The sequence below is a fragment of the Bubalus bubalis genome, chromosome 21 (genome assembly GCF_019923935.1).
Source record: "Bubalus bubalis isolate 160015118507 breed Murrah chromosome 21, NDDB_SH_1, whole genome shotgun sequence".
NCBI lineage: Eukaryota > Metazoa > Chordata > Mammalia > Artiodactyla > Bovidae > Bubalus > Bubalus bubalis.
This window is the reverse complement of record NC_059177.1, coordinates 37,507,286-37,531,753: the sequence shown is the minus strand read 5'-3', so window position 1 is coordinate 37,531,753 and position 24,468 is coordinate 37,507,286. Positions and strand designations below refer to the sequence as shown.

The 24,468-nt window shown below is 44.0% G+C and overlaps 1 protein-coding gene across 20 annotated transcripts in view; it reads left to right on the top strand.

Moving 5' to 3' along the window:
• ATXN7 (ataxin 7) overlaps positions 1 to 24,468 on the top strand; it is a 159,490-nt gene that overhangs the window by 41,269 nt on the left and 93,753 nt on the right. For 7 of the 20 annotated variants that reach the window (XM_044933999.2, XM_044933998.2, XM_044934002.2 and 4 more), the window contains exons 1-3: positions 168 to 803; positions 1,213 to 1,524; positions 1,748 to 1,816. In XM_044933999.2, the coding sequence (XP_044789934.1) occupies positions 548 to 803; positions 1,213 to 1,524; positions 1,748 to 1,816 (637 nt within the window). In that variant the 5' untranslated portion in view covers positions 168 to 547. Of the gene's footprint in view, positions 1 to 163; positions 879 to 1,212; positions 1,525 to 1,747; positions 1,817 to 24,468 lie in introns of those variants that run through there. The other 13 variants (XM_044934007.2, XM_044934006.2, XM_044934014.2 and 10 more) reach the window with 12 other exon arrangements.

The following is a 24,468-nucleotide window of genomic DNA, read 5'->3' as shown; positions in this document are numbered from 1 at the left end:
ATTTTCTAGGAATGCTGTACTTTCACCTAAGCCCTAGCTTCTCGCCCTGCCCAGGCTAAGAAATTATAAAGAGGGAGGGAGAGACCAACAGCTTGAATTAAAACTAATTAGACTTGGGGGTGGTGAGGAGGGGATGGGGGTGGTAGTGAATGAATCACTTCCAGGAGCATTGGAAAGGGAAATATAGAAATTTGGAGTCGTGTCTCTAAAACATGTAAACGGATTCGCCTCGGTCTCTCTCTCCTCCACTGCATCTTAAACTGGTTTCATGGTCTCCTCTTTGCTGAACGAGCTCAAGTAACCCGGGAGCACGCGCTGATCTCCCGTGGTGGGCTTCGGGCCGACACCTGGGACAGCACCTGGGCTGCATTTTCTCGCCTGCCAATGGTTTCCTCCGCGCTAGGCGTCCGCTCAGCGGCGGCTTCCCATTCATGCTTTTGACAGCCGCGCGGCCGCTCGCGAGCTGAGAGCGAAGAGCTCCTTGAACCCGCCCCCGTTCTCCGGATCGGGCCCGGGCGGGAAGGCCCGACAGCTACGCCGCCCGCTGATGTCCCGGGGCGGCCGGCCGGCTGGTTCCTCCATAGGTGGCTGCGTTTCCGACTTCGCCCTGGCTCCACTCCGGGGGCTTGACGTGCAAACTTCGCCCGAGCGAGCTGAGAGGGAGGGACCGGCAAGGGGGAGGAGGCGGCGGGAGGCGCCTCCGCTTAAGGGAGCCGGCCGGGCGCCGCCGCTCGGACGGACGCGCGGACGGAAGGAAGGAGCGGGGCCGCCGGGCCCGGCCCAGGGATGCGAGCGGCCTCAGGGTGGGCAGCCTCGGGGCCGGGGGTGCGTCTTGGGCCTCCCCGCCGTGGGCCGCCGCGACGAGGCGCGGGGCTGAGGTGGGGGCAGCTCTGGGCGCCGGCCTCCGCGCCGGGTCTCCGCGGCGGAGGCTAGCTGGGGACCCTACGCCGCGGTGGCGGCCCGCCGGCTCTCGTCCCCTCCCCCGAGGGGCACTGGAGTCGAAAGCGAAAGCGAGCCCGCGCCGCGGACTTTGCGCCCAAGGCGGGGGATGGGGGTGGTTGGAGGAGGAGAGCTGGGGGTCTGGGCGGCCGGGGTCGCTGTCAGCGCGCCCCACCCGGCCCGCGGGCCGCGCACGCCGCCGGAACTCCCCGGCGCCTCCTTAAAAGCAGCCCCCGCGCGACTCTTTTCCCCCTTTTTTTTGTTACATTGTAGGAGCGGAAAGAATGTCGGAGCGGGCCGCGGATGACGTCAGGGGGGAGCCGCGCCGAGCGGCGGCGGCGGCGGCGGGCGGAGCAGCGGCCGCGGCCGCCCGGCAGCAGCAGCAGCAGCCTCCGCAGCCCCAGCGGCAGCCGCCGCCGCCGCGGCGCCTACGGCCGGAGGACGGTGGCCCTGGCGCCGCCTCCACCTCGGCCGCCGCCGCAATGGCGACCGTCGGGGAACGCCGGCCCCTGCCGAGTCCCGAAGCGATGCTGGGACAGTCGTGGAATCTGTGGGTCGAAGCTTCCAAACTTCCTGGGAAGGACGGTGAGTGTGCACGCCCTCCTCTTCCCCGCGCAGCCCCCATTCCCCCATCCTCAGACCCGTCTCCCCTCCCCCGTCCCGTGGCCCGCCCCCTCGGGGGTCAGAGATGCTATCGGCCGGGTTGGGGAACGCGGAGGTGCCCGCACCTACTCCGTGCGTGCGTGAGCGTGAGTCACACTCTCCGCAACTGACCTGCCTCTCCCCTCCTCCTCTGTGTATCTCCTAGGGACGGAATTGGACGAAAGTTTCAAGGAGTTTGGGAAAAACCGCGAAGTCATGGGGCTCTGTCGCGAAGGTGAGTCCAGCCCTCTGATGGAGTTTGTACAAGTCCAGGGAAAGTATCCTGGCCGGCTGGCCAGGGCGGTAGCTTGAGCCCACCTGAACCACTCCGCTCCTCCCACGCGAGGATGCTGTCTGATAAAGAAGAAAGGGGAGGATGGAGCGTTTGGAAAATGCGGTTTCCGGGGGCTTCGTATATCCGGGAGCATCCGGAGCCCTTCAGTGGAGGCCTGGCTGGGTGCAGTTTAAGCGCATTGCTCAGTGATGCACGTTGGGACCAGTAGTGAGTTTAACCCAAATCTCTTCAGGTCTGACCCCTTATGGAGAAACGCGAGGAATGGAGGGAGGAATTCAGCTTCCAAAAGCGTCTCCACGAACGGCTTAGGGGGTCTGGAAAGGACACCTTGCCACCTGTAATTGTCTGCCAGCAATAAAAATGAATTTTAAAAAAGACAGCACTTTACCTGTACAGCCTATTTCCATAGGATTTATGTTACAAAGGTTCATCAAAATGATCATCACAACCAAGGAGCTGTTGATCGGATTTTTTTTCTTTTTTGTATTTTTATGAAAGTGTCAAAATCAGCGGGGGTGGGGGGGGGGGTCACAGAATTTTATCTGGTGAAAAAAGCTTTTGGTGCGCTTAGGTAGTGAAATCAGAGTCTAATTATTGGTCAGTTTTTAATAAAAACTGGTAGAAGGAAATAACTGTAACTAAACGTGGATCTCTAAATGAAAGATACCTAGGAACTGTCAGACTTTTACTTCAGATTTTCTTTTTCTTTAAATAGTCCCCTTTGCTGTCTCTAAGGCCTGTGTCGGTCCTGGGCACATGGTGGTCAGAGTCTAAAGGAGGTCTAAAGGTCTAAAGGAGTCCAGTCATCTCTAGACTGAGTTCAAGCTGTTCTTTCAATAGTAGTATGGACAAGGACTTGAGTGAGGTTTGGTATCCAAAATATTGAGTTTATATTCCCAGCAGAACTTTATTTCTCAGTGTGGCCATTTATTTTGGCATTGTTATTGTCAAGGGCCCAAGAATAGGTACAGCTTTGGCAAGTGAAACATTTTGAAGTCCAGAGTTGGCCCATTGTTACTCTGTCTCCACACTTGTTTTTAGTGCCTGTCTTGTCTTCATGTTCACAGTGTTGGTTTTTTTGAACTAGCTTTTTGTTGGCCTCTTGGCACTAGGAGGAAGAGTAATATCAGTGGCAACTTTCTGAGAGTTTCCAATTGTAACAGATTAGAGAGCAAATTAGTTGATTTTGCAAAGGAGAATTGCTGTTTGAGAGCAAAGGAAAGACAGGGAAAGCACAGGACTTGCTGGCGATGTTGCAATAGGAAAAATCAGTTGTTAGTCCGGTTTTAGTGTTGAATTGGCAGCCTGCCTGGGCTTAAAAAATTTAAAATCACTAGGTGGTAACTCTCCTTGGAAGCAGTTGGAGTAGAGCTTTAGAGGACCTGACCTGCTCCTGTTCTTAGTTTTTCTTCTCTGGGTGTGGATATATTTCCCATAAAGAGTTTCTAAATCTGTGTGAAAACAGAGTGCTAATTATTGGTAATTCCCCTATAGAGGTTGAATAAGTTTGTTTGTATTTCATTGCACTACTTGGTCTGGATCGAGACCCAACCTAATGTAGTTGTCTGGACCCACTTTTTGCTGTATTTATTATTTTCCCTTTGGGCATAGTCATTAGTGTATTTTACCAAAAAAGATCTAGGACCTCTTAATTCCTGTCTTGAGGCACAAAGGGATCATAAATTTGGTTCTCTGTGCTTCTGACCTATCAAATTATTAGTGGCTGTTAGCGATATCATTTTTTCCCCTAAGCTTCTCTAACCATTCAGAAGATGCTAAAGCAGCCAGGATGGCTGAATTTCTGCCTCCCAGTTTTAAGTAGAGACTGAAATTTCTAATTCAGTCAGTTTTTGATTCATATGTGACTTTGTGGATTTTCTGGGATAAGTATAAGGATGTCCAGCACTTTAGACAGTGGGCCTTTGTTTTTCTAACAAATAGTTCATGTCAGGCTGTTTAAGCATGAAAATACATTTTAAAATTATCAGACACTTATCCTTTGTCTTTGATTGAGATTATCTCCTACCAAGGAAAAAGTGTTTTGGAGTTAAATTCTTACTAATTCTTCTTGTCAACAAAGTTAAATTGAAAAGAAATATGTAGATAAATTGATACTATGAATGAAGCACTAAGTCAGAAACTCCTTGTCTTGGAAGATATTTAGGAATATTGACCAGACTTTTTGAATTCTCCAGTTTATGATTGTGCACCTAAGAGTTAGAAACCAAGGTTTGAAGTTGGTAAAGGTTGCATTTTACCTTTCAGAATCTAAATTCCTCTTTGTCAAAGGAGATGATAATACCTACTTCCCATGGAGGTTGTAAGGGTTGAAATTAAATTAGATAATGGAAAATGACTCTATACATATTACTTCTTTTCAACCCTTTCAACTGCTGATAATCTTAGGCCTGATCTCCTAATTTGGTGTTTATCTAGGTCAGAAATTTTTAACCTGGGGCTTGAATTGGCTTCAGGAGGTTATGGTTGTCCTGAAATTGTATGCAAAATAGTATGTTATGTCCACTTATGAGGGCAGGTGTCCCCAGCTTTTCTTGGGTTCTCAAGGATTGTTCACTTATCTTTACCTTCAAAATTTCTGAGTTAGAATATCTTTTTTTTTCTTTTCCTCTCTTTTTGCTCTTGTACTTTATTTTGTCTAATTCCTTCATGATAAGACTGCCCAAGAGTTAATGCTGTGGGAGAGATTGGAACCTTTGACTTAGGTGGAACTGAGATTATCTGTGGTTTAGCAACTATATCATCCCCCTGTTTTCCTTTTAGCACAGTTAGATAAATGTTAGGATAAAATATCCGTTATCTTTCAGAGATCAGCCTGTTTTTCATTTATATCATCAAATTTTTATTGCTTTGCTTGTTTTGTTCTGTAATATGTAATTTTATGGCACAGTTGGTTTTACTGGGAAAAGATGGATAATACATTTTTAACTTTCAAAAGACTAAACGCAGAAAATTACCTTTTTCTTAAAGGTGATTTTTGAAATTGTATAAATAACATTAATTATGTTTAGATGGAATTAATTGGTATGAGTAACTGATTAAGGTTTTCATATTGGTACCTAAGCTTGGTACCTAAGTCCTTAAGTGTAAAAACATGACATGCCTTCACTTGACAGCAAATCACAAATAAAACATTGTAGGAGTCGACAGTGAAAATAGGATGTTTTCTTTGGAAAGTCATTCCTAACTTTTCTTAAGCCCTCCTCTTGTGCACTATCAAAGTGCCCCATATTTTTCCTTTGTCTAAACTCTCTTCCTATCACCATATGAAGATGTGTGTTATGTGATGGCTTTTATTAGAGTGCAGGCTGCTAGAGGACAGGGTTGTTATTGACCAAGAAATATTTAGCTCTTGCACATTGCTTGTGTTCAGTGAAGATTTGCCCCCAAAATAAATGAACTGGGCTACTAGGAAGATTGAAGAGTTCAAGTGACCAACTTTCCATTGTGTTGTGACTCAAAAACAGGTACCTATTCTGTGGGGGGATGTGCTTTCTGGCCAGGGACTGTTGCTGAGCATTTCCTGTGTCTCTGACTTGAGTTTAGCAGTTTTCCAGAAAGAGTGCAGGCAAGACACCACCTTTTTTATCACTGATATTTAGGCGAGTGAGTAGGAGGGTGACCTCGAGTGATATCCACAGTTGATGACAGGTGACCTCCCTGTCAAAATAACAGGGACCTAATTGAGCCTAGGTCAAGATGGAAGAGAGGTTGGTTGACACCTGTAGGGAGCTAGGTACCAAAGGAAAAAGAGAAACTAGGAAGGTAGATAGTCTTAATCAACACAGATTGAGTCAACGTACCACCTTTTCTTTCCTGGGGGTAAAAATTGTTCATAGTCAGCTAACTGAAAACAAACAGGTATTGGTGGGAAGGGCTATTAAAATAACTGTATTATAGACATAAAGCCTCTCTGAAATAAAGAGCATCTCTATTTTTCTCTAGGATTTCTCTTAATGTCCGCCCCCTGCCCTGCCCCAACTTTTCTGATGCACAATTTCAAATACACAGAAGTAAAGATAGTATTTTAATGAGCCTCCTGATGTCTTTCCCACAGCTCATGAGTCCCTGCCCAATCTTGTTTCATCTCTGCCACACTCCCCACACTGAAACATGTCTCAGACACCATATTTTTTTTGGTTTTCTTTTTAATGCTTGCATGGACTTCAGCTTGTCTCCTGGCAAAATGGGGCCTCCCTGCACTCCATGTCTTCTTTTGAGGCAAAGCACGCTTCCATGAGCCTGTAAGGGTTCTGCAGGCAGCAGGGCTTGCAGTCTGCTGACACCTTAAGTAAAGACCCAGAGTAAGCCTCAGACAGGAATCAGTGTGATCTGGGTTCACTGCTTCCAAATTGCACTCACACACATTCAAGGAGGGCGGATGATGGCGTTGGAACGCCCACACTTGACGCTCTGTGAATGAGCACTGTGGCTCCAGGAGGCAGTGTCCTTGCTCACAGTTCCTGCTTGTAACTCTCTGCCTATGAAGTCTGCACTAACCCAGGAGTGAGAGGGCCTGGGTAGACCTAGAGACACTCCTAAAGAAGCAGTCTTTCCCCTGACCTGAGCATGGCTCCTTAGCTACATCACTGCAGATCGCGGCCTAGCTAAGAATGCTTTTTTTTTTTTTTTTCTTTTTAAAGAAGTTTTGTTACTTATATTTATTTTTGCTCTGCTGGTCTTCGTTGCTGTGCAGGCTTTTCTCTAGTTGTGTCGAGTGGAGGCTACTCTAGTTGCAGTAATGTGGGCTCCTCGGTACGACGCTATCTCCTGCTGTGGAGCATGGGCTCTAAGGCATGCAGGTGTCAGTAGTTGCAGCTCCCGGGCTCTAGAGTGCAGGCTCAATAAATGTGGCACACAGGCTTAGGTGCTCCGTGGCATGTGGGATCTTCCTGGATCAGGGAACCTGTGTCTCCTGCACTGGCACGTGAATTCTTTATTACTGAGCCACAAGGGAAGCCTCTGAGAATGCTTTTTATATTGTTGAGTGCTTGACATAAAACCTGTAAAAAGGAGATGTTTAGTTCCTGATTTGTGGGAAAATGTGAAATTCAGATGTCGGAGTCCATGAGTACAGTTTCACTGGAACATAGCCACAGCCGTTCATGCACTTAATTTTTTTCTGTGCAGCTTTTTTCTCTATGCAGTGACCTGTGGAGTTGAGGAGGTGTGACTGAGGCCATATAGCTCACCAAGGCCAAAATTAACCATCTGGCTCTTTACAGAAAAAGTTTGCCATCCTTGTTCTAATGGGTTTCTTGGTTATTGAAGGGAAACCTTTTCTGCAGAGTGTGATTCCATTACTCCTTGAACATTCTGTTTTGAGGGGGAGAATCTTAAAAGTGGTAAAAAAAAAAAAAAAAAAGGGCAAAAACACCATTCACTCAAAAGTTATTTCAACATAGAAGAAATATGTTGAGCCAGAAAGAGAGATACATGTGAAGGTGTAAGGTTTTGTGTAAGAAGGTTCCTATTTTTGTCACTTTTGTCACTCTCTGCCACTTTTCTAGGGCATAAACCTGTGTCTGGGCAATGCAAATATAGGACATCAACAGAGCTGTTACTGTCTCAGCTTTACAGAGCTTTAGGTGTGAGGATGGGGCCTGGCTTCTGTTAAGCTCCTGGATTGTATATACATCCTTGGGAGAAGGAATCTGGAACTTTCATGGGATTTTCAAAAAGGGACCTGGCACAGATTCTTGACAATTTCTGCCCTTGAGTTGACTTTGGGAAGCTGAAGCCCCTTGAGAAGCCTTGGAACTTGGCTTATAAGACAGATTCACCAGGAAACACATCTACATTTTGATTAATGAGGAGGGCATCCCACATCCTTCCATCTCACAGCTTTGATTTTGTGCTTGCTGAGAAGTGTTACACCTGGCACAGTCCATGTTGAGTTCCTCAACCCAGAAGACTTCACAGTAAAGGAAACCATGCATGTTTCCTATATAGGATGCGGCCTCCACGCTGAATGTACTCCTTTTAAAGTTTTGATTAGTTCTTGTGAACTCTGATCTCAGGAGGGAAGCATAGGAAATTTATGCCTCATTATTGAGTATGACCTATTTGTTATGTGGTCAGGTGTTTCCCTTATAACAGCATGTTGCTTCCTCCTATCCACATCTGACAATGTTCCTACATGTATGATGACAATTCAAGTTCAGTGAGAACTTTTACTCAGTGCCAGTACAGGTTTTACCTTATGTATTTTTCACATCTGTTCAGTGATGCAGGTATTACCATTATCCCCATTTCACAGATGAGGAAACTGAGGCCCAGGGAAGTGAAATACTTCACCAAGACCCCAAAACATGCAAGAGACCTTGGGACTCACATATGTCTAACTCCAAAGCTCACCTGCTTAACCCTCTGCTGTGTTGTTGGAAAGATCCCCTGGAGAAGGAAATGGCAACCCACTCCAGTACTCTTGCCTGAAAAATTCCATGGACAGAGGAGCCTGGTAAGCTACAGCCCATGGAATCGCAAAGGGTTGCTGTGCTGAGCCCATTCCAGGATGTGCATCCACAGCACAGGCTGCTGTGACCTTTGTTTTCCTTATCTTTGGCTAGAAATACTGACTTTTATCTCAAAGGGGGAGACCTTTTTTTTTTTTTTTTGGTAAGTAAAGCTATCAAGAGCCCTTGCTTTGGTGTGTTTTACAGCACTCTCTATGTTGTGTTTAGCAGTTCTTTTTAAAAATCTTTTCTTTGAGGGGGAGGGAAAGTATGCACAGTTTGCATTAGAAATAATTGGATTTAAAAAAGATTAGGTAAAAGCTAAAGTTGTAGCAGATAGCATACACAATCATCTGGGATTTGTACCATTTTCTAAAAATCCTTTAAAAAAAGGAGAAGTGAAATTTTACTGTTTAGCATTTCAGTGCAAGATTGCTTTTAGTCACATTGATATTCACAGTTTATGATGGTATTTCTAATACATGTACCCATCTGATTATTAAAATATCTAAGAAGTTCTAAGAAGAAAAAGAAGCCCGTTAGTAGACTTAACAGTTGGAGTTACTATACTTTTGAGAGGAAGGCAGAGGATTACATTTATATTCATCGTGTACAGCAGGGATCATATAAATGAGCTGAAAAATGATTTTTGCATTTCAGGCATTCATAACATAAAACTAGATTAAATGTTCTTGTTCCTCTTTATAATAAAGACCTTGCTAACATGAAATACTTTTTCTCTTATATATAAACTTATGGCAGGGAGAAAGTAATAGTTCATTATCAATTAGATTCGTAATCTTAAACATACAAAATATTCCCATCCCAGGTGATACTGATGTCTTCTATAGTCCTGAATTCCAGTAATGCAATTAGAAAAAAGGAATGCTTTTAACCAGTGGTCCCAGGCTTTTATGTATCAAACCAGAAAGTTTCTAAAATACATTGGGGCTCAAACAAAGGGTTGCTAGCATTTTAGAATATATAAAATTAGACATTTTAATATATATAATTCTTACCATCATGAAAGTGTGAGGGCTGTTGTTCTGGAATAAAGGACAGTTCTTTAAATTTGAAGAAAATTTAGGTTTAGGAAAAACTCATTGCATTTTCTTTCTTTTTCATGTTTCCTTGTGGACTTTTTGAAGATCACTGTGTATTTTGATATTTGATAATCACTGCTTTAAATTAGCTTCCCAAAGTGTCTGTCTTGTAGCCCTGCTTCTGTGTGCTGTTATTAGAAGGTGTTATGGAGAAAATAGGATTCCATGTGGTAAACTTGCAAATGGTAGCTTTAAATAGAGGCTATACTGAGAACTCCAGTCGAGAGTTAAACCAACCTGGGTTCAAATCTCAGCTCCACTAGAGGAGTCACTTGAGAAAAACTTACATAGCTTTGCTCAGCCTCAGTTGATTTACCTGTGAAATGGGAATTGTAGCAGCACTTCATAGTGACTGGGAAGATGAAATGATGTAATAGCGTTTCAGCCTTTTGTATGTTATCTGGCAGAGTAACTGTTCAATAAGCATTACTTGCTAGTGTTGTTATTTTTATCAATCATGAAAGCGCAGTGTTGGGAGCATGCCTCAAATCAAGTGGTTAGCCAGGACTCTCAGGAGAGCTGCAGGAAGCGAAATGCCAGGTTTTCATTTGCAGGCAGTCTGTAGGCATGAGAAGAAACCTCAGAGTGCTCAGGACAACAGCGTGAGCTTAGCAAGTGAACCCCAGCTCCCAGCTTTCATGAACGTGAGTGAAAATGAGAAGTGGACACTGACATTGCTTATTTCTGCTGTTAGTTGTCTCTTTTTGGACTTGTAGAGAGAAGCCCGGTGTGGGGTTTGACTTTGTTCTGTTGTATAAAACCGTGCTTCCTTCTTTCCTGGAAGCCCGTAGTTGCTGTCTCTTCTTGGAATGCTTTGCAGAGTTCTTTCTGCAAGAAAGGTGGGCAAGAAAGGTGAGTTACAGCCACCAGAATAAAGCCCTCCTAGGCTGGGAAATGGGTCAGAGATAACTGAGGCTGCTACTTTTAAGATTTTGTGTATGCTTAGTGGTAGTCATGGGGTTTTCTGTCTGATGAGGGAATTTTAAAATTGCCTTTTCAATGCTTGGAAATTTCCATTTAAATTTGAAGCAGTTCTCCATTTAAATGACCTTGTTCTCTTTGGAAACTGTATCTGCAGATACATTTTAATGGAGGAGGGGAGTATTATTGAAGTTAATACATATTCATTGTACAGATTTTACTAATAATTTTACTAATTTTTTTCCATACTAATGATAGTATGAAATATGAAAGCCATCATTCTCTGTAATCTCATTCTAGGCCAATTTTTAAATCTTCAGTTATAGGATTTGGACTTGGGACAATTCATACCTGATCAAGGACATCCGTGTAACTGCTTAGGGCCCTTGGTGACAGGCAGGGCTCCTCTTTGCCAGCCTAGTTGTCCCAATTCCTGTCAGAGTGGGCAGGCCTCAGGATATCTTGTCCAGCAGTGATTCCTGCCTTGAGACTCCTCTGGCTGTTTTGCCTTCGTTCATTTGCTTTATCCCTCAGACATTTGACAGGCACGTTCTCTGTGCTTCTTAATGGGGTTAGAGTCCAAGGGTATAGCTCGGTGGAGTGAAGGCACAGGTTAATTCTATCACCACTTGCTTAGCAAGTGGTGATAGAATTAACCTGCTAAGTGGTAGGTTCTCTCCTGGATATTGGGGTAGAGTGACACACATCAGAAACAGCCCCTAACCTTGAGTGAAGCGAGACCCAGTCAATACACAGATGTTTTACAAGGAGATTGAGTGCTGTAACATCAATAAAGTAGGCTAGTGAGTTGATGGCGGAGGAGAGGGTTCAGGCTAACATGATCAGGGACAGCTTCTCTGAGCTTTAACATTGGAGCTGAGGTGGGAATGGTAAGAAGCAAGTGAGCACTGAGTTATCTGGAAGGAGGAGCAAGAAAAAGCAGGCATGTGGCCTCTCTGAGATGAGCATGGAGCACAGTGGAGGGAAAAGAGGCTAACAAAGGCCAGAACACAGAGGCCAAGTTCAGAAATTTGAATTTATCTGAACTTGAGTGAGAGACTAATGGGGGGCGGGGCAGTAGCTTCATCCGGGTAGTGGGTGGATCTAGTTGGTTGGTGAGTGGATTGGGGGAAGGGTGTAGGGACCAGTCTACTAGGTGAGAGGTGATAGGGGCTTAGATCCTGGTGATGGTGCTGGCAAGGCAGAAAGGTTGTCCTCTTACGGACTCGTTTTGGAGGTGGAGTTGATGATTTAGTGAAGAATCAAAAGTGGGTGAGGGAGGGAAATGAAGATGGGGATCTGAGATGCGAGCAGCTGCGTAGTACCATCTAATGAGCTGAGGAATGGTGAAAAATGGGGAGACTCAGGGTCAGGAGCTGGTTTTGGCCACAATGTGTGAGGTCGTGGGCATCCGTGCAGCAGTTGAGTATACATCCCAGAGCTGGAGGAGCAGCCTGGGCTGAAGCCGCTGGGTGAATCTGTCATCATTGTGCAGAGGACAGGGAGAGCTGGGCGACAGGCGAGTTCTCTCGGGTTCGAGGGTCAGTAAAGTACGGAAGAAGGCCAGCGGCTCAGCCCTCAATAAGGGGATGTGAGGGTAAGGAGGAGTCAGCAGGAGTGGTGAGGAATCTCTAGTGAGGCTGGGAGGGAAGCCAGGTGAATGTGAAGTGTGTAGGCTTCCAGAGAAGAAACAGGTAAGTGAGGAGTGATGGCCTGGGTCCCCTGCTGTTGTGAAGTAAAGGCAGGCCAGGGAATTGATCTCTGGCTGGGGCAGTGTGGAGGTTAGTGCCCCTAATCAGGAGAGTCGGGGAGCCAGATGCCTTTTTGGAGTGGGGTTAGATGACCAGAGCTGGAGGAGTTGAGAGGGCAAGGGTGCGCAGGTCTTCAGATGGTTTTGCTTTAAAGAGAATGGAGGAATAAGTTAATAGCAGGATGGAGACATAGATAAAGGCAGAAAAGGGAAGGTTTGTTTTATTTTGTTTCATGTTATTTATTTTGGATAGTATTAGGGCACATTTGTCTGCCACTGGAAATTATCCAGGAGTGAACGATGATTGATGATGTGTGAAAAAAATGGATCATCATGAAGATAATACCTTAAGATGGGAAAAGGCAATGAACGGGATCACAGCCTAAGTGATTCAGTTCTGGGTCGAATCACAGACTTGTTCCTGTTGTAATGAGAGAAGGAGCATGTGGATCAATTGCAGGTAAGAATGTGGAAAGTTGGGAAGATAAGGTAGAGAACTCTTTCCTGCCATTTTATGGAGTAAAAGAGAAGAAGAGGGGTAGGAAGAAGAATTTTGTATGTCTTGTTCTCAAAGTATCTAGACTGGGCTGGTGGGGAGGTGTTAGCCCAGTAAACGGGCAGTTACATAACCTTTAGAAGCCTCTTTCTGTGGGCTTCCCAGGTGGTTCAGCGGTAAAGAATCCACCTTCCAATGCAGGAGACACAGGAGATACAGGTTCCATCCCTGGGTCAGGAACATCCCCTGGGGGGAAGAAATGGCAACTCAGTCCAGTATTCTTGCCAGGAAAATCCCATGGACAGAGGACCCTAGTGGGCTACAGTCCATAGGGTAACAAAGAGTTGGACACAACTGAATGGCTGAGCATTCATGTGCACACATACAACACACACACACTGCATTTAGAAGAAAAGAGCTTTGCACTTTGTCCAGAGGGTGAGCCTAGAAACAATGTCATGGTCATAGTATGGATGGTGAGTTGGCAGTGGCTGAAGTATAAGTTGGGGGCCATGGGCCCTATAGCATCCCTCCTTAACTTGAAATCCTCAAGGGTCTGCTGCTGCTGCTGCTAGGTCCCTTCAGTCGTGTCCAACTCTGTGCAACCCCATAGACGGCAGCCTACCAGGCTCCACCGTCCCTGGGATTCTCCAGGCAAGAACACTGGAGTGGGTTGCCATTTCCTTCTCCAGTGCATGAAAGTGAAAAGTGAAAGTGAAGTCGCTCAGTCGTGTCTGACTCTTAGCGACACCATGGACTGCAGCCCATCAGGCTCCTTTGTCCATGGGATTTTCCAGGCAAGAGTACTGAAGTGGGGTGCCATTGCCTTCTCCACCTCAAGGTTCTAGGTAGGAAATGAGATTTTAAAATGTAACTTTTAAATGTAAAGTGGATCATTTCTCCATCATGAAACTCTTCAGTGGTTTCTCTTTGTATTCATTCATTGAGTCAGTGTGTATTTGTTGAGCACCTACATTGAGCTAGGTATGGTTCTAATTTTCAGAAAAATAGTAAACATTGTATAACTGCCCTCACAGAGTTACTACTTTAGTGCAGGAGATAGACAATTTTTTTTAAAATGTGAAGCGTGTATGTATATATATATATATATATATATATATATGCTAGTTGGTGATGGGTGGTCTAGAGAAGGATTATGTTAGAGGTGAACAATTTAAAATAGGTTGGGGAAAAAAAATAGGGTGAGAAGGAGTTTTCTGAACAAGACTTTCAGGGTATGACGGCTTGAGTCACGTGAACATGGTGGATGAGCCTAGGGCAGAAGAGAAGGAACAGAGAATCCAAGGGCTGTGGTGGCAGAGGGTGCTGAAAGGCTGAAGAACAGCAGGGGGCAGGGTCGCTGGAGGAGTGTGAGCCGAGGGAGTGAGGCCACAGAAGTCAGCAGCTGAGGGCTTGGGAGGGAGTTGGGGAGGCAGATCACTCAAGGGCCTCATAGCACATTGAAAATCCAGACCCCTTCGCTTCCACCCACTGGCCCTGCTGGGTCTGGCCTCTGCCAGGCCGGCCAGTACCAACTTCTGCTATCCCCTGGGCCCTAGGTGCAGGGCCTCCTTCCAGTTCTTGCACCCTGGGCTCTTCCCAGCTTCTGAACCTTTGCATGGCCTCTTTCCTCTCCCTCAGCCCTCACCCCTTCCTTAAGTCAGGCATCATCATCATGAAGGAATCTTCTACGTCACTGTTGTTTTGTGACCCTTCTCAAAAACTACCTGTTAGTATCTTATATTGATACAAAGTAAGCCATCATTACTATGAAGATGAGTCATTACTGTTAGATTTGGGGTATGAATGCTGGGAAGAAGGAATTATGGCCAGTTTTTACATAAGTCTCGGCTAAATTTGCAAATTTGACCTTAAGGGGAAAAACAGTATAGAATAACCACTAATGATATTCTTCAGCCTCTGGTTGGTAGTGTTTGCTGCAATAACATTTCCTTCCCCTGTTGATTATAAAGTCTGATAGACCATTGTCCATCTTTATTCCCAGTATCCCAGCACCCACTTTTTGGTTGAGTAACAATATGCTGTGAAGAGAGAAATGGTTTTGGTTTTAGAATGACTGGTTGTGTATGAAGAAATGACAACGTGCCCGAATCCTCCTGTTACATCACTGGGGTTTTCTTTCCCAAGATAAACTCTGTGCTTTTTTCAGCCTCTGAATAGGAAATTTATTTTCTGCCTTCCCTTTATTCCTGTTTCTAGGCCTTTTTCTGTCTCTCTGAAGCACCACTGTACTGGGGACAGGCTCAGAGTTTACTGTAGACTTTGTGTGCTACACTTTCTATTCCTCTTATCTCACTAAGCCCATGTCTCATGAGCTTTTCATTGTTAACTGGCAGCTGCAGTGACTGTTCTTTTAAAAGATCTTGTGTTTGGTAGATGTTTTCCTAAAAGCTGGTGGCTGTTGCTGATAATAATCTGTGTTGTGTGAGTATATAATCTATCCATGAATCATAATCTTCTCATTGAACAGAATTATGGCAGGGTAACAAGTAAAACAACTGATTTTTTTTTTTTTTTTTAATCATCTAAAAACCAAACCCTCCAGATAGATTAGTAAAGTTGGTAAGCTCTAGTATTCATTAAGTGCTGGGTAAAGTTAGGAAATACTAGTATTTATCAAGATCTTATAGAAATTTCACAGAGATTCTTGTTTCTTTTCACTAGTAATTCTGAAATAAAAACAACTTCCGTAAAAATAAGAATTCGATAGATGGCGCTTAAAATTTAAGAAAATATGTTGAATCCTGATAGCAATGGGGTTTGCATACCAATTTAATTTGAATGGGATTTTTAGAAAGTGTTAAGAGAACTTGAAAAACTCTTGAAAATTTGAGTCACTAATTTTTATTCTCTCTCTCACCAGGCAATGTCCTGCTTGACATTAAGTCGCTCAGTTGATTGGTCTGAACTCTTTCTCTTTCTCTTTCTCCCCATCTCTGTTTGTCTGGATGGTGGTACTTCCCCAAAAAGGGAAATAGGTTTCAACAACAAAACTTTGCGTCACTTATTTTTTTTTGCTCTGGTCGTATTGCATTACTGAGGCCTTGCCTCCGTGTGTGCACAGTTGGCACAAGGCAAATGGGAGTTGGCTCAAAGGCCAGCCAGCCTGCCCTTCTTGGCTGTGGAGCCTCTCACAGCATGCTGGCCTCTCTGCACACAGTGGGTTCATGCAGCCTGCTGTCGGTGAAGCGCCTGAAACGTCGTGGAGAGATGACTGAGAGGCATCCCATCCATCCATGGCGACTGGGAATTACTGGCTCAAGAGCGTCTGGCAGGAATCATTTGAAATGGTTATGACCTAAATTGAATGTAATTTAAGTTTCTTTTTTTTTTTTCCTACAGAAAAAAATAGGTCTTAATGTATATTTCAATGGTTTTTGAGGAGTATGGGTCACATTGGAGAGGTCAGACTTCAGTGCCTCATTTTGGTAAAATTCAGCAGTCCCCTGTTCAGAGACAGCTTTTCCTTCCGTTTAAAAAGATAACAAGTTTTTCTTTTTACTCTCAAATCCCCAAGAAATGTTTAAATGCTGTCAGCTTTATGAAAAGGTAATTAAGGAGTGAGTGGGGAATATGTCTTGCAAGCAGTTGGTTTGGCATCATCACTCAGGTTCTTATTTGCCTGATGAAAATGTCTTCTAATAAGATCCCTGTGCGCGCAGCCCCTCCACAGCTTTCCCTGGAAGTCCTTGGCTGTAATTACGTCTGTTTGTGGGCACTGTCAAATGAAGAAAGGAGCCAGGGTAGAAGAATAGCCACTGAATCTTTATCAAACCCACAATTTAAAATTAGGGGTGGTTCTAACATGCCCCTGTTGCTTTAGAACCTTTGTGCCAACTTCTAAGGCTGCTTCTGTGGAGATATAGTAAAGGCTTGCTTGTAGATTTTGTTCAGTCTGGCTGTTGAGTGTCTTATGAGGCTCAGACAGTACAGTGGTGCTGTTGCAAAGAACTGTGAGGCGTTAAAGGGAAGCGGGGGTCTAGAGAGCTCGGGAATCAATGGAATGCATGGTGGAAGTTCTAACTTCTTGTTTCAACTGTTGATCTTCCTTATGAGCAACCTCTGCAAAAGGAAGGAATAGTTGTAACTGAGTTCTGACAAAGGTTTGGTGAGTGGTACCTGTGGATACTCATGTGTAGGATCAGTTTTTATTGGGTGTCTGGCCTTGATAGAAAGTCCCTGAAGATCAGAGAAGGCGCTCATGGACTTTCTCCTGCTGCTGAAAACAAGCCTCCTCCCTTGGCTGTGAGGCCAGTGACAGACCTGGTCAGGGTTCCTTCTTCCTTGAAGCCTTTTGCCTGTTCTTCAGAAAGAATATACATCGTTGCCTTTTTTTTTTTTTTGGCTTTGTTTCCAATGCTCTTGGCTGTATATCTTCAGTTTAGGTAGTGTCCTTTGTGAAAGTGTTAGTCGCTCAGTCATGTGCAACTCTTTGCAACCCCATGGACAATATGTAGCCTGCCAGGCTGCTCTGTCCATAGAATTCTCCTGGCAAGAATACTGGAGTGGGTTGCCATTCCCTTCTCCAGGAGATCTTCCTGACCCAGTAATCGAACCCAGGTCTGCCACATTGCAAGCAGACTCCTTACCATCTGAGCCACCAGAGAAGCCCTTTGTATATCCATACCTTCTTTGAAATGACCTCGTACCCCTTTAAGACTTACTTTAGGAAAATAATTCACATTATATCTTGCTTTCTTTTAATGTCTCTCATCTTACATCATGACATGGGTGCTGGATGTAAATAGTGACTGTGATAAGCCAATGTCAAGAAAGAAAAGTCTTGAGTGTAGAAGTGGAAATAGACACACGCAGAACTAATTTCTGGTCTTTGGAGTTAGAGGTTCTCAAACAGGGCTTATTTGAGCAGTGTACAGTCCTTGAACCCCTTCACAGGTTTGTGCAGAATATCGTCTATAGTTGTGTAAGTATGGTTTTCTAGAGACATGATATACATGTCAGCAGATGTTCAAAGATCTTCATGATCCAATAGTGTTCAGCATCACCAATGAAAGTACCTAAGCTTATTTTATAAGATCTTAGAATGTCTCCAGTATTATTTTCTTTGTAGTTAAAGCAGGTTTTGTGTTCTCCAGTTCCAATATTCAAGATACATAATTTTTTAAAATTTCCCATTCAGTCTCTAAATGTTTTGCTTAATCTTTTCACAGCAATATTGTTTTCTATTAATATAATTTTCCTTAGAAGCTTGTAGTGTTCTGGCTCCATTAAAGGTGAAAAGTCATAAGTGGGCCAGCCTGAGAAGATGGCCATGTGGAGCTGCATTATTTCAGATAGAAAGAGTGATGCAAATCCTGACTGAAGTCTTGTTCCTGAACCTGTTTATAAATCAAGGATAAGTGTGGGACAGACTTGAACATGAAGTGGCAGCCACAGTGATGTGTGTGAAATTCACACCTAATAGTGTTCATTATGACTTAGATGATGGGCTCTTGAGTAACTGACTTCACTGATTGCTCTTGCTGTCAGCATGAAGCTAAAGCTGTGATACGGCTGCTGAGTAAGGTTCTGTTTGCCTGGGGCCAGCCCAGCACACCGTCCCCCCCCCCCCCCCGCTCCTCCCTCCAGATTCTGTGCACACTGCCGCCTATGCCCAGACACCCTCGCCTCTCCTTGTTCCTTGTCTCTCCTAACCCTCTTCCCCAATAGAAGGAAAACTGACCTTCATCTCTCAGGTTCAAGCTTCAGCATCAGGTCTTCCAGGCAAACTTCCTGGACCCCTGGGCTGGCTTTATGTCTGCCGTGTGCTTTTTGGGTTCATTCACAAGGACATCTCCCCATGTCATTGCATATAATTCTGCCTGGGTTTCTTTAAACTAGTGCATAGTATTTTGTATTACGAATATACTATGGTTGTGTAGTCAGTCAGTCAGTTCAGTCGCTCAGTCGTGTCTGACTCTCTGCAACCCCATGGACTGTAGCACGCCAGGCTTCCCTGTTCATCACCAGCTCTCAGAGCTTGCTCAAACTCATGTCCATCGAGTTGATGCTGTCCAACCATCTCATCCTTTGTCATCCCCTTCTCCTCCTGCCTTCAGTCTTTCCCAGCATCAGAGTCTTTTCAAATGAGTCCATTCTTCGCATCAGGTGGCCAAAGTATTGGAGTTTCAGCTTTAGCATGAGTCTTTCCAATAAATATTCAGGACTCATCTCCTTTAGGATGGACTGGATGGATCTCCTTGCAGTCCAAGGGGCTCTCAAGAGTCTTCTCCAACACCACAGTTCAAAAGCATCAATTCTTCGGTGCTCAGCTTTCTTTATAGTCCAACTCTCACATCCATACATGACTACTGTAAAAACAATAGCTTTGACTAGACAGACCTTTGTTGTCAGAGTAATGTCTCTGCTTTTTAATATGCTGTGTAGATTGGTCATAGCTTTTCTTCCAACAAGAAAGTGTCTTTTAATTTCATGGCTGTAGTCACCATCTGCAGTGATTTTGGAACCCCCCAAAAATAAAGTCTCTCACTGTTTCCATTGTTTCTCCATCTATTTGCCATGAAGTGATGGGACCAGATGCCATGATCTTGGTTTTCTGAATGTTGAGTTTTAGGCCAACTTTTTCGCTCTCCTCTTTCACTTGCATCAAGAGGCTCTTTAGTTCTTCTTCACTTTCTGCCATAAAGTTGGTATCATCTGTGTATCTGAGGTTATTGATATTTCTCCTGGCAGTCTTGATCCCAGCTTGTGATTCATCCAGCCCAGCATTTAACATGATGTATTCTGCATATAAGTTAAATAAGCAAGGTGACAGTGTACAGGCTTGATGTACTCCTTTCCCTATTTGGAATCAGTCTGTTGTTCCATGTCTAGTTTTAACTGTTGATTCTTGACCTGCATACAGATTTCTCATGAGGCAGGTAAGGTGGTCTGATGTTCCCATCTCTTTCAGAATTTTCCACAGTTTGTTGTGATCCACACAGTCAAAGGCTTTGGCATAGTCAATAAAGCAGAAGTAGATGTTTTTTTGAAACTCTCATGAGTAGTATGAAAAGGCAAAAAGATATGACACTGAAAGATGAACTCCCCAGGTTGATAGGTGCCCAATATGCTACTGGAGAAGAGTGGAGAAATAACTCCAGAAAGAATGAAGAGACGGAGCTGAAGCAAAAACAACACCCATTTGTGGATGTGACTGGTGATGGAAGTAAAGTCCGATGCTGTAAAGAACAGTATTGCATAGGAACCTGTAACGTTAGGTCCATGAATCAAGGTAAATTGAAAGTGGTCAAACAGGAGATGGCAAGCATGAACATCAACATTTTAGGAATCAGTGAACTACAGTAGACTGGAATGGGCAAATTTAACTCAAACCATTATATCTACTACTGTGGGCAAGAATTCCTTTGAAGAAGTCAACGAAATAGTCCAAAATGCGGTTCTTGGGTTCAGTCTCAAAAACAACAGAATGATCTCTGTTCATTTCCAAGGCAAACCATTCAGTATCATAGTAATCCAAATCTACCCCAACCGGTAACGCTGAAGAAGCTGAAGTTGAATGGTTCTATGAAGACCTACAAGACCTTCTGGAACTAACACCCAAAAAGATGTCCTCTTCATTATAAGGCACTGGCATGCAAAAGTAGGAAGTCAAGAGATATCTGGAGTAACAGGCAAATTTGGCCTTGGAGTACAAAACAAATCAGGGCAAAGGCTAACAGTTTTGCCAAGAGAATGCACTGGTCGTAGCAAACACCCTCTTCCAGCGACACAAGAGAAGACCCTGCACACGGACATCACCAGATGGTCGACACTGAAATCAGATTGATTATATTCTTTGGAGCCAAAGATGGAAAAGCTCTACACAGTCATCGAAAACAAGACCGGAAGCTGACTGGCTCAAATCATGAACTCCTTATTGCCAAATTCAGACTTAAATTGAAGAAAGTATGGAAAACGACTAGACCATCCAGGTGTGACCTAAATCAAATCCCTTATGATTATACAGTGGAAGTGAGAAATAGATTCAAGGGATTAGATCTGATAGAGTGCCTGAAGAACTATGGTCAGAAGTCTGTGACATTGTACAGGAGGCAGTGATCAAGACTATCCCCAAGGAAAAGAAATCAAAAAGGCAAAATGGTTGTCTGAGGAGGCCTTACAAATAGCTGAGAAAAGAAGAGAACCTAAAGGCAAAGGAGAAGAGGAAAGATATACCCATTTAAATGCAGAGTTCCAAAGAACAGCAAGGAGAGATAAGAAAGCCTTCCTCAGCGATCTGTTCAGAGAAATAGAGAAAAACAATAGAATGGTTATATAAATCCAACCTTTCTGGATGGACACTTCTGTTGACAGTTTTGCTGTCTTTACCAACAGTGCCACATTTGAAGTACTTCTACAAGCTTCTTAGCACTGGTCAAGTTTTTATTTGCTTGTTTTTTTTTTAATAAATAGACAAACGGAGAGTATTTTTAAGTAGCTACTGCCGAAGTGCCCTCCGAGAAAGCTTTTCAATTGTCAGTCCATCTAGGTGAGAAAGTATGTTGATGGCTTGGGGGTGCAGTTTCTTCTTTCAAAGTTTGTCTCTCCTTAAGGAACTGGTAGGATCCAGCTGTTTTCCCTGTGTTGCTACTCCCCATGTTTTGGGCTGTTGAAATTGCATTCTTCTGTCCTGTAGACATTTAGAGCTCTGTGATTTGAAAATGCAGTGCGACATTCAAAGTGTTGTTAAAGGAAGAATCAATTGTAGGCTTCCAGTTAACAAAGGTTCATCATCTGAGATTCACGAAGTACTACCTAAGGTATTCACTCTTTATTCTACACAAAATCCAGGGTACAGATTTTGCCACATTACTGTTGACTTTCTTCATCTGCTCTTTAAGCCCTGGCCTCTGCAGTCTCAAACAAAGGCAAAAGCTGCTTTCTACCTCCCTTAAGAAAGTCCATGATGAGTGAACATCTCATAACAGGGTTTGGGGTTGAATTCAGAACAGAATGTTAAGTGACTGTAGTCTAAACTATTTTTCTTTCGCAGAAAAAGAGGAACTATAATTTCCCTGTGATTGATAATCTCCCTTGTTCTCCCTCTTGATAAGGTGATATTCTTTATTGGGTATTGAAATAAATTTACACAAAGCAGTTGGTTAGCTGACCTTTGCAGGGAGAGGGTAGTGCTTGCTGCTGAGGGGATGATGATGTCTGTGCCTCACAGGTGCCTAGAGCCTAGTTGACTTTTTTTTTTTTCCCCTGTATTTGACATATTACCATCAGTTTTCCTAAAACAATGTTTTAAAAAAGTTTTTCATTAAAAAAAAAAAAATGTTCAGAATTCTTTCATAGATTTAGTGCTTAAAAAGTTACTGATACTCATCCATATTTTCAGAATCATCAATTGCCCTAACTCCTTTGCAGCCGGTGGTCAACACTAAATTCATATTGAGATGCCAAAGACTAATTCCTCTAGGAGCTAGGAAAGCCTGAAAACCACCTTCTTATATCCTGTCCTTTCATATTAGCCTGCCAGGTGGTGGCTTCCCACCTCCCATAGCCTCTTCCTTCCTGCCTACTCTGAGGCTACGATTGAGTCTGGCTTCTTTGGCTCTCACCCTTTTGCGAAGAGGGTTCACAGAGAGAAAGAATCGCCTGGTTCCCTCGGTTCTTGGGACCAGGGAATGTTTTTGTTTATGCTAAAGGGAAGCACACTGAGCAGTGGAGAAATGAGGGATCAGACAGTCATCGTACTCACACACCTCTGTCTAAAGATCAAGATGAGATAAGGGAGCACTGGGTGAGAGACAGCCTGCGTGAGGGGCAGAAAGGGAGTACTTTCGGATGGGAACTGCGGGAAGAGAGGGTGAATGAGTATTATGCCCTGTGACTCTGTTTTAAGTACTTCTTCTCTGGGTTTCTGTGATCGCATCAATAATTTTGCAGGGTGCTAATGCTTGTTGCACAGCATCGCATTTCGTTCTACAGAACAGTCCCTGTTCTGTAGCATCTCTGGTGACCTTGGGAAAGCTCTGTAACACCTCCTGACTCAGTTGCCTCACAGGTGGGTATGGATCGGAATAGTGTTTCTCCCATAGGGTCGTTTGGAAGGTGCAGGGTTTCTCAGCTGACATTTGGGGTCAGGTCGTTCTTTGTTATAAGGGGATGTCCTGTGCCTTATAGGACATTTAGGAGCGTGTGGCCTCTACTACTGGATGCCAGTAGCCCTGCCCCCTCCAGTTGTCACAAAGAACGTCTCCAAACTTTGCCAGGGTCCCCAAGAACCATTGCTCTAAAGCCCCTCATTCAGTGCTTGGCATATAGAAATGTTCCTCAGTGTTAATGCATAGGAGGTGTGTGATAAATGTGTGAACGTGTGAATGCGTGTTGGTGTTGCTGGTGTTACGGAATTGGAAGAGTGCTAGCTCCTTCTGTAGAAGTCACGTGGAGGAGGTTCCTTGGTGATTCTTGTGGCACTAGGGTAACTGAGTTCTTTGGGGCCAGCTACCAAGAGGAGCCCTCCTTCCCCATCCTGAGTTTCACTCGTGTTGCACAGTGGCACCCACGAAGTGCCAGAGTAGCTCTTAATGTATATGCTTGATTCCAAGATGCCTGTTTTTCTTTTGTTTCATTATTCCTGAAATCAGAATGGATTATGAAGTCATAGGGTACATTGTTTTATTCTTCCCCAAAGGCTGGCATTCACACACACTTGATGGCAGCTTTGAAATTAAGGAATGGGGTATTTCTGTGTGTGTGTGGGCTTTGCAACTAGATTGGAACCTCTTTATGGGTAGAGGCTGTCTTACTTGCCATTTCTTCCAGTATGCAGCGTGGTGCCTCAAATAGTCTCCAACGTTTGAACAGCTTGCACTTTCCACTTTTCTGTGATGATGCTCTTAGACTGCCTTTCATGTGGTTTTGGACCTTTACACAACTCAGGACAAAAACCATTGCAGCCTCCTTACCAACAGTGTTATTTATTTATTTATTTTTTCAGTAGCCGCTGTTGTGTCCTTGCAGCAGTCTTGAGTGGTTGAGGCTTTACTGTATTTTGCTTACTGTAAGGATGAGTATACAGAATGAACTAGTTTTCCAACACTGGTAGTAAGAAACAGATGTCTCAAACTTTTATAGGAGGGTTGCATCATAAGTGCTTTCTAAGTTGTGTGAATTCTACTATGTGATGGTACAAAAGAGAATAATGACGTGGTGAATTTCACTAGTCATTCAGTGCATATTAACCTGAAATGTGTTTGAAGTAGGAGGTGTGAATCAGCACAGACATAAGTTCCATGAGAACAGGGTTTTGCTCATTGCTGTATCTTTAGCATCCTGAAAGAATGCTTTGAATATAGTAAACATGGAGAGAATTATGGAATATTGATTGCTTTCCTTTCTTTGGTCACAGTTCCTGCAAGTGTCTCACAGTGTAAGCATTTCATTGTCCTGTGATTGTGGTGTTTAATTACTTGGATTTTTCCATACAAGAAGGTCCCTAAACACTAGCCAACTATTTAATCTGGTAGAAACAGCCATCTGTTCTGACATCAGTGACATAACTGACTGTGTAGGACTTACTGGTCGGGCTCCATGTGGTGTCTGAGAAATTTTCAGGGATAATTTTTAAGTGACTTTAGAGACTAACAAACAGATTCCTCTCTTAAAATGGAACTCTCCACCATCACAGTTGAGACAGATGAAGATCACTAGGCATGCAAAAAGCGACGACTCAGGTGGGCTTAAGCAGATCAAGGACTGTTGTATTTACCTTAGAAGAGCCAGAACTCTACCCTTGTAGACAGTCTTTCAATGGTGATCCCTAATTAGAAATTTTGTGGCTTTTGGTGATCAGTAGTGGAGTCCACTGATCTCCTCTG